Here is an 8,643-nt window from a genome sequence, read left to right on the forward strand (position 1 = left end):
AAAAAAAAAAACATTCATACTCTTTCCTAAGAACATTATGCTTCAAATTGACTTTGTGCAATTTGCTTTTCCTTGATTTCACTCTCTCTAAAACCGAAATATGAGAACAAAGGCGAACATGAATTAGGAAAAGGGTACTCACCATCACTGCCAGCTGCCTATAGGCCTTCTTCAGTTCAATATCTGATGCTGTGGCTTCAACCCCCAGCACATGGAATGGGTTTAATTCATCCTCAGGAATCCCAGCCATGGTCAAAAGTCGAGTCACTTCCTCTTCTGGCTGACAGTAGCGCCCACTAGCTACAGGTGCATTCCCCTGCCTATTAGTCCTCTGCTTGACCCAAGGCAACTCCAGCCAACCCCACTGAACTAATCTTACCAGCTGCTGCCACAGCCTGCAATCTCTCAGAAGAGTAAAGCATCGCTGTAAAGCTGGAGAATCCAGCCAAGAGAAGAGCCAGGTTGCCTTGTCTCTCCAGCCTAACCGATCACCTAGTCCCACTACAAACCGCCAGCCCAATTGCAGACAGCCCAAAAAGAGAGCCAAAGCCAGGAGTAGCAAAGCACCCAGTAGTCTAAGAAAACGGGTGAACAGTCCTGCCCCACAGTAAAATCCTTGGCTTAGAAACTGGTACGCCACTTGGGCCCAGCTCCCAAACCTCCCTGCCCAGACTCCCACCCAAACTCGAAAAAGGTCAAGATCGCTCCCTTTCAGCTGCCTGCATGCATAGATGAGATGGCCACAAGTTTCCACATACTCTCCCACCAATACCAGAAGTTCGATTAGCCACCAGAAGCCCGCCTGTCCAAGCTGACATAGTTCTTCTGCTCCCCATAATCCCAGGCCTCTGCGCTTATCTGTCTGACTTCGTTTTCGGCCCAGGCGATGTCGACCAGGGGACCTGGGATCTCTCCGCCCAACCTCCCGAGTTTCCTCCTTGGTTGGAAAACGGTGCCGCTGCCTCCGAGATGGGGTTTTTTTCCCACTGGACACATGTGAAAAATCACTGGGGAACTTAAGAGGTTCTTCATCATCATATTCTTCTTCCAACTCTTCATCTTCCCCCAAGGCTGGAGAGGTGCAATGGTGGCAAAAGTTGCTGGAAGAACCATCTCCTGCCTCAGAGAAAGACCCTTCGGGGATATGAAGGGTCCTCTGGCAGTTACAAGCAGATGGAATGGAAAGAAATAAAGGGTTCCCATCCTCCTGGTACCCAGCCTCACTCTCTCGGCAGAGTTCCTGGTCCACTCCTGACTCTTCTTCTGAAGATGCCTCACTCTGATCAGGTTCTTCTCCTTCTCTAGGTGGTCCTGGACCCCTTGGGGGGCCATGGCTTGGATCAGACCAGTGGGCTGGGTTTGGGAGCTGTGTGTACTTAGGCCCAGAGTGCTCTGTGAGGCAGCGGGTACCATTAGGAGCAGTCCCTGCTGAGTCCCTGAGTTCGGAGAAGGAAAGTATTTCAGGGTTCACCGAGGGTCCTGAAGTCCTGAGGGAGGCACCACCGCCGTGGTGGGCTCCACACAACCCTCTTTCTCGGTGGGCTCCACACAACCCTCTTTCTCGGTGGGCTCCACACAACCCTCTTTCTCCGGGGTGCTTCTGGGCCATTTCCCCGGGGCTTCCTGAGGATTTTAGGTCACAGCCATCATGGTACGTTCTGCTGCCTGTAAAAGAAGGTTATCAAGGGAGGAATGGTCAAGGGTGGGACCCAGGAAGTCTTGAGTACAAAGTCTTGAGTCCAAGTTCACCGTACCACTCCCCCCCCCTCCCCCAGTGACACCATTTTAATCCCAGGTTCTTTGGTGTGGGCATTCCCTAACCCTAACGGTACGCCCAGGGAGTCATCAGACCACAACCCTAACAGCAACCTATCCCCACCCACCCCACTTCCAAAGCTTCAAAGTTTTCTGTTTTTCCCAGGAGGCGAAAATAGTCCATCAAGGAACGTGTGTGTGTGTGTGTGTATGTGTGTGTGTGAGAGAGAGACAGGGACAGAGAGAAAGAGAGGGGCCGCAAAGGGTGTGGTCGGGGTAGGGATGGTCTCTCTCTCACTCCCTCTCAGAAAAAAGGGAAAGCCGGGCGGGCCGGGGGGAGCGGGGCGGGGGTCCCGACGGCCAGGGAAGGGTGGGGACCTGGAGACTCTCCAGGAAAAGCGGGCGGGGTGGGGGCGAGGGCGGAGCTGAGGATCGCCCCCGAGAAAGCCCCCCGGGTGACTCACCCGGCTGGACGGCAGGGGCGAAGGTAACGTACCGAGCAGCGGCGCTAACTCCTCCCCCTCGAGCAAGCCGGGCCTGATGCCAGGGGGAGCTACGAGCGCAGCTCCCCCGGCTCCGCCTCCCGCTCCCGCTCTGCTTCCGCCTTCCGTCCCCGCCGCAACCAAAGAGCTGCGCCGACTTCCACTTCCGGGGTCACGGGGCGGGGCGGGGGGGGAGGAGAGGAGGGAGGGGGGAGACAGGAAGGAAAGGGAAAAGCGGTTGGCTGGGGCACGAGCCAGTCGCAGCTATCCCTGAGTCCAAACAAGAGGAAAGCGGCCCTGGAGAGACCCCCCCCCTTGGTCCCGCCTCTTAAAGGGCCATCCTCCGTCGCCCTCTGAGTGCTGGAAAGGCTTGTTCACGCCAGCCGGGCTGCTGGAGGCGAAGTGGGCTCTGCAGGCTAGCGGGGAAGGGGAGGAGAAGAGGGAGGGACCGACTCTCAGAGTTGCTCTGGCTTTGTAGCTCAGCTCTGCAGGAACTGGGAGATGGAGGACAGCCGCCGAGCCATTACACTTCTCTTTCCCTTGCCAATAAACAAAAAAAAAAAAAACAACGGGGAGTCTAGGGGAAGTCACCGCCCTGGTCCTTTCCTGGCCGGCTGCAGAACAGAAGCCCCTTTGTGTCCGGCCTAAGTGGAACGGAGAAGACGGTGCCGCAGGCTGCCCCCCCCCCCAGCCCCGGCTCCAGGCTCGGCCCCTCCTCCTCTCCAGGCAACCCTTGGCCTACCCCCCTCCCCCCCGCCCCGGCTGGCGGGCGGCCTCGGTAACAGTAGCTCCCACGCCCCGGGCCCGCCCCCTCCGGACGCGACCCAGTCCAGGCATGGGGCTGGGGGGGGGGTGCCCTGGGAGCGGGACTCCGCGGGGCTCCGAACCCCAGCCAAGTGCCACAGAACACTGCCCTCCGCAGGCTGCTTCGCACTCATTTGCATACCAAGCCCCCACGGCCGACGTCGACCCGCAGCCCCCCAGCTCCCACGCAGACCCCCGGGGTCTCCCCTTCTGTGCACACGCTTCTAGCCTTACAGTTCTGTCAATGCCCCGTCTTGCTCCGCAAGTACTTTTCCACTCAGCCCACCACCAGCGCCCCCAGATCAGTAAAAGTCCCTTCCCCGGCTCCCGAGCCTGACCACCCGGTTCTCCAGCAAGACAATACTCCAATTCTCTGGGAAGTGGAAGAAACCAAACTGGAGCCAGGGGGTCGTTTGCATCCCCACTGAGGGCTTTGAGAGCTTCGAGTTGTCGACTCGGCTTAGACGCATTGGAGACATTTCTCCAAATCTCCTGATGTGTCTCCCCAGTCTTTGCTCTGCTATGATTGGGGAGTCTCTGGCTCTGAACTAGAGCACTAGGCAATCTGAGTCCCCCCTTCCCCCCCAAACCCCCCATACTGAGGGGAAGGATTGGAGGGTCCCGCCCCGTGATGTCACCCCTCACACACACACACTCACACACACACACACACACACAATCCCCCCCCCTTCCTCCCCTCCACCCCCCACCTCCAAGCTAGTTGCATTTAGTTCACTGGGCTTGAGCCACGACTTGCAAGAGTTTAGGGTGCAACGAACAAGAGTGGCTGGCCCTGGGAGTGCCGGCGGCCAACAATCACCCGGGCACCCTGGACCTCCGGGCTGGCTAGGATGCAGCTGGGGGTCTAGGGAAGCATTTCGCCCCCTCTCCTCAGCCATGGCAGGGTGGTGAGTAGTTAACACTCCCCTCCCCAACTTCCTCTTGTTTAGGATCCCAGATTTCCAAGCGTCTTGAGAAGAGCCCTGGGACTTTTTCGAGCCAACCTTCAGTCTGTTAGGACTTTGGTACTAAAAAGACAGCTGAAGGAAAGTGCCTGAAAATCACACTGCCCCATTCTTACCATATCTCAGGATCTGAATTCAGATCCCACTCGCAGCCCAGACATTCCCAGGAGAAAATAATGAGTTAGAAAAGTCCTATCAGTGTCCTGAGGGGAGGAGCAAGTGGATACAGGGATTTGAGGTGTCTATGGGCTAGGGGCCTTGCATATTCCTTGTGGAACCCTGGGATTTGGATAGTGCTTGTTCCCCCCTTCCCCCAACTCCATCTCAGCATGTAGCCTAGACTTCAAAACCCTGTGACCGTCTCTACTTGATTCCTTGTCTCAAACTCGTTTGGTGTCTGTTTTTTTTCCTTCCTTGGGGTTGGAGCAGCTGTCCTAAGACCCCACCATGACTCATTCTCTCCTCTTCTTCCTTCCTCTCCCCTCTCTATTTAACCCCACCCCTTTCCATTCCCATTAAGTAGTATTGAGCTCCAGCTGCAGATGAGGCAAACTTTCTTTTCAGCTGGAACAAGATGGTGAGGCTTTTAGCATAGCTTTAATGCCCTTTATAGATCTAGCACTTCCTATTCTTCTCCCCCCTGGAAAACTAGAGGATAGACAAAGCCTTATTATCTCATGAGACTTTCACTTGTTTAAGTTTTACTTTATATCCTTGGTTCAGAGGATGGGAAAACTCCCCTGTGCACCATCTTGTAGACTTCTTTACTTACCACAACCAGGTCATCTTCTCTTCTGAAACTGGCCATTCTTCAAAAGAAATTGTGATAGATTTGTCTTCAAGATTCATGAATACCTCAGTTCCTGCTCTGTATCCTTTTGCAGGTTTCCCAACCACCTCAAGACATTTATGGATGGATAAAAGGAGCTGACACTAACCTCCAATCCTGTGAACACCTTCTCTTCAGCCATGGAGAAAACCTTGATGCCCTTGACTCTGACATCTGACCCAAGGCCCTTTAATCAACAACTCTCAGAGCCTCCCAATTCAAGATGTGTCTTGGAACCCCAGGACAATCCGGAACTGGCGCCCACCCTGGTGTGTGCTCTTTGCTGCTGCTTTGGAATCATCTACTGCTGCTTCGGTGAGGGCAGGGCCAAGGTTCTGGGAGGAAGCTGCCCACAACTATTACCCTCAAGGGGAACAGTTCTTCTTTTGCTCCTGGGTCACCTCACCTTCTCCATCAGAAATGCCTACTTTCAGAGTGGCCTGTACTGCCTGCCGTCTTTATGTCCATCCCCCTGGCCCATCCCGCTAGCTGTCACCTCTCTGGCATTCTCTACCCTCCTTTCCCAACTCCATTCCCAAATGATCCAAACTCTACTATTTCAAAACTCCATTCCCAAATTATTCTTCATGCATGAGAAAAATACCTGTAAACCAGAATGAGTCTGTAGTCATTTTTTTCCTGTGTGCCATCCCTGAGAACCAGCTAGACCTTCCTGTATATATCCTCCTCAATGCATCCATCTTACCCTCCTGACTTTCCTTTCCATCCACTTGCAGTTTCTGAATACCCTCTTTCCCTCCTGGAGCTTAACCCATCCCTCCCCTTTGCCTTGAAGTCCCCTTGCTTTGCTGTTCCCATTTTCTGCTTCTCTTCTAATTTACCAGAGCCATTCCTAGAGATCCCTCTTTCTACCTTTCAGTACCTCCTACTTCTCTTCCCAGGCTACCGCTGCTTCAAGGCAGTCATGTTTCTCTCCGGCCTGCTGTCAGGAGCTCTGGTGATCTTCCTGCTGTGCCACAAGGAGCGGGTGCTGGAGACACAGCTGAGCCTAGAAGTGACTGCGGGCATCGCGCTTGGCATTGGCCTCCTCTGTGGTCTCGTCACCATGCTGGTTCGAAGTGTTGGACTCTTCCTGACTGGTCTCCTGCTGGGCCTGACCTTGGGCATCGGGATCCTGCTGGGTACTGAACCCATCTATCAACCACCCTCAGCCTGGGTGCCAGCCGGGGGACTGGTGGGACTGGCACTACTGGGAGCCCTGCTCACACTTCGGTGGCCACGTCCATTCACAGTTTTGGGCACAGCCCTTCTGGGTGCTGCAGTGCTAGTGGCCTGTGCTGACTACTTCCTGGAGGGGCTGGCACTGGGTAGTCGGCTGGGCCAACGTCTGCAGGCACTTCCAGACTTGCCTCCTCTCTGCTGGTATAGCTGGGTGTTATTGGGCACCTGGCCTGCTTTGGGAGCTCTTGGAGCCCTAGCCCAATGGAAACTCATGGCTGAAGAATGTGAAGGCCCTGCTAATGGTGAGTTAGTGCTACAGTATTTGAACAGCCAACCTGTGCCTACTAATGTCCTCACTTCACAGACTTTAAGAGGAGAGGGGAGAAACATTGGAAAGAGGATACAAGAGGATATCTAAAGTCAACAGGGAAGCTGGGCACTGGTGGCTCACACCTGTAATCCTAGCTAGTCAGGAGGCTGAGAACTGAGAATATGGGTTCAAAGCCAGCCCCAGCAGGAAAGTCTGTGAGACTCTTATCACCAATAAATCACCAGAAAACTGAAAGTGCCACTGGGGCTCAAAGTGATAGAGCTCTGTCTTTGAACAGAAAAGCTCAGAGATAGTGCCCAAGAACTGAGTTCAAACCCCATGTCTGAGTGAAAAAAAAAATAGATTAAATAACATAAAAAATAAGATCAACAGGGAAGGAAAGTTAGAGGTTACATAGCCAAAGGAAGTCTGGGTAAAAATGAGAAAACCCATTGTCAGGGGATACAGGGATTGCTATGAAATCAAAGGAGAATCACAGAGAGTAGAATCTCAGAAAGTAGAATTCCAAGCTGAGTGCCCAAGACTCATGCCTGTCAACATAGCGACTCAGAAAGATGAGATCTGAGAGGATCGCAATTCAAAGCCAGCTTGGGCAGGAAAGTCTGTGAAACACTTAGCTCCAATTAACTACCAAAAAAAAAAAAAGCCAGAAGTAGAGCTGTGGCTCAAGTGGTTGAGTACCAGCCTTGAACAAAAAGGCTCAAGGATAGCACTCAGAGTCAGGGTTCAAATACTGGTACCAAACCAAAAAAAAAAGAGCCAGAATTGGTTGAGACTTGAGAAAAATACAACAGGAAACTCCAAATGGATTTATACACAATGGGAGTCTTTTTTTGTCGGTCGTGGGGCTTGAACTCTGGGCCTGGGCGCTGTCCCTCAGCGCTTCAGCTCAAGGCAAGCACTCTACCACTTGAGCTACAGCACCACTTCCGGTTTTCTGGTGGTTTATTGGAGATAGGAGTCTCACGGTCTCTCCTGCCCGGGCTGGCTTTGAACCGTGATCCTCAGATCTCAGCCTCCTGAGTAGCTAGGATTACAGGCGTGAGCCACCAGCGCCCGGCTTGGGAGTCTGTTTAGGGTTGAGGATTTTCAGACCCTAAAGAGGCCTCCTTCTTTTTTTTTTTTTGGTTTTTGTTTTTGTCGGTCATGGAGCTTGAACTCTGGGCCTGGGCGGCTGTTCCTCAGCTCTTCAGCTCAAGGCAAGTGCTCTACCACTTGAGCTAGAGCACCACTTCCGGTTTTTTAGTGGTTTATTGGAGATAACAGTCTCACGGTCTTTCCTGCCCGGGTTGGCTTTGAACCTCGATCCTCAGATCTCAGCCTCCTGAGTAGCGAGGATTACAGGCATGAGCCACCGGTGCCCAGCTTAAAAAGGCCTCCTTGATTCTGTATTGCCCCTTTTCAAGCAGTGATCCTGAGCCACCAGCAAAGGCATTTCCAGCTCCTTCGGATCCCTCAGCAAGAGGCCAAGTGGCACCGGACCACCTCTGGAGCCAGACTGTGTGAGGGCAGCCATCATCGCCAGCTCCCTACCACCAATTCCAGGAGCCCTGCTGACAATCTGGCACCTGTGAGTGGATGGATGGGACACCCTGGAGGGTTAGGGGTGAGATAGGGCAGAGGGTTTAGGGAAGGGTTAGCTTAGGTCATAGCTGATAGCCGAACTGTTCTAATCCAGGCCCTTCTTCTGCCCTGTACCCCTTTAGAGTTATCTCCAGAGTCTTCGGGAACGCCATCTGGGACCAAGTACCCAGGCCACAGCCCCTCACATCATCTTGGACCTGGATTCTGACTGTTCCTCTGTCCCCCTCACCTTGCCCTCTAGCTCCACCTAGTTCTGAACTTAAACATCTACTGAACTTACAAATCTACCCTTATTGAGGGCCTGGAATGCTAAGTGGGGAGGATTTGAACTCAGAACTCACACAAATTTCTCACTTTTTGGACTTGGGGGTAGGATCTGTGCTCCAGACCAGTCCTTATAGGGATGTCTTTCAGGGACAGGCAGCCAAGAGTCTTGTAGGGAGTGAGGGAGAGGGATGAAACATAAGTACCTCTATCTAATGGAAGTGCCTTAGTCCTTAGCGAAACTTTAGCCTTAATTCCCTACAGACTAAGGCATTTTTTTGTTTTACAGTACCTTGGTTTTGAGCCCAGGGCCTTGTACATCCTAAGCAAGCACTCTACCACTAAGCTATACCCTTGTACCCCAAAATGCCTTACAAGGGCTGGGAAGGTAGCTCAGTGGTAGAGCGCTTGCCTTGCATGCCTGAGGCCCTGGGTTCGATTCCTCAG

At 53.2% G+C, this 8,643-nt stretch overlaps 2 protein-coding genes across 3 annotated transcripts in view; one reads left to right on the forward strand and one right to left on the reverse strand.

Annotated features, from left to right (window-relative positions):
* The window catches only part of Dnajc14 (DnaJ (Hsp40) homolog, subfamily C, member 14), a 10,177-nt gene extending 6,794 nt beyond the window's left edge, over nucleotides 1–3,383 (reverse strand). The window contains exons 1-3 of one of the 2 annotated variants that reach the window (XM_013021020.1): nucleotides 3,276–3,383; nucleotides 1,581–1,665; nucleotides 143–1,526 (exon numbers count right to left, since the gene is read on the reverse strand). In XM_013021020.1, coding sequence (XP_012876474.1) covers nucleotides 143–1,526; nucleotides 1,581–1,609 — 1,413 coding nt within the window. In that variant the 5' untranslated portion in view covers nucleotides 1,610–1,665; nucleotides 3,276–3,383. Of the gene's footprint in view, nucleotides 1–142; nucleotides 1,527–1,580; nucleotides 1,666–2,251; nucleotides 2,336–3,275 lie in introns of those variants that run through there. The other variant, XM_013021027.1, reaches the window with a different exon arrangement.
* Nucleotides 3,384–3,902: 519 nt separating this feature from the next.
* LOC105988826 (transmembrane protein 198-like) lies at nucleotides 3,903–8,478 on the forward strand. Its single transcript, XM_013020567.1, has 5 exons — nucleotides 3,903–3,949; nucleotides 4,891–5,150; nucleotides 5,738–6,319; nucleotides 7,758–7,918; nucleotides 8,055–8,478. The coding sequence occupies exons 2-5, from the start codon at nucleotides 4,976–4,978 to the stop codon at nucleotides 8,181–8,183; spliced, it is 1,047 nt and encodes a 348-aa protein (XP_012876021.1). The 5' UTR covers nucleotides 3,903–3,949; nucleotides 4,891–4,975; the 3' UTR covers nucleotides 8,184–8,478.
* The last annotated feature ends 165 nt before the right edge of the window (nucleotides 8,479–8,643 follow it).

The sequence above is a fragment of the Dipodomys ordii genome, unplaced genomic scaffold, assembly GCF_000151885.1.
Source record: "Dipodomys ordii isolate 6190 unplaced genomic scaffold, Dord_2.0 Scaffold3, whole genome shotgun sequence".
NCBI lineage: Eukaryota > Metazoa > Chordata > Mammalia > Rodentia > Heteromyidae > Dipodomys > Dipodomys ordii.

What these genes read in the sequence shown, in the direction of transcription:
- LOC105988826 (XM_013020567.1), top strand. Translation starts at nt 4,976, where the DNA reads ATGGAGAAAACCTTGATGCCCTTGACTCTGACATCTGACCCAAGGCCC. An exon ending in AATCATCTACTGCTGCTTCG is followed by an intron (nt 5,151 to 5,737) that starts GTGAGGGCAGGG and finishes TTCTCTTCCCAG; the next exon opens with GCTACCGCTGCTTCAAGGCA. An exon ending in CTGCTGACAATCTGGCACCT is followed by an intron (nt 7,919 to 8,054) that starts GTGAGTGGATGG and finishes GTACCCCTTTAG; the next exon opens with AGTTATCTCCAGAGTCTTCG.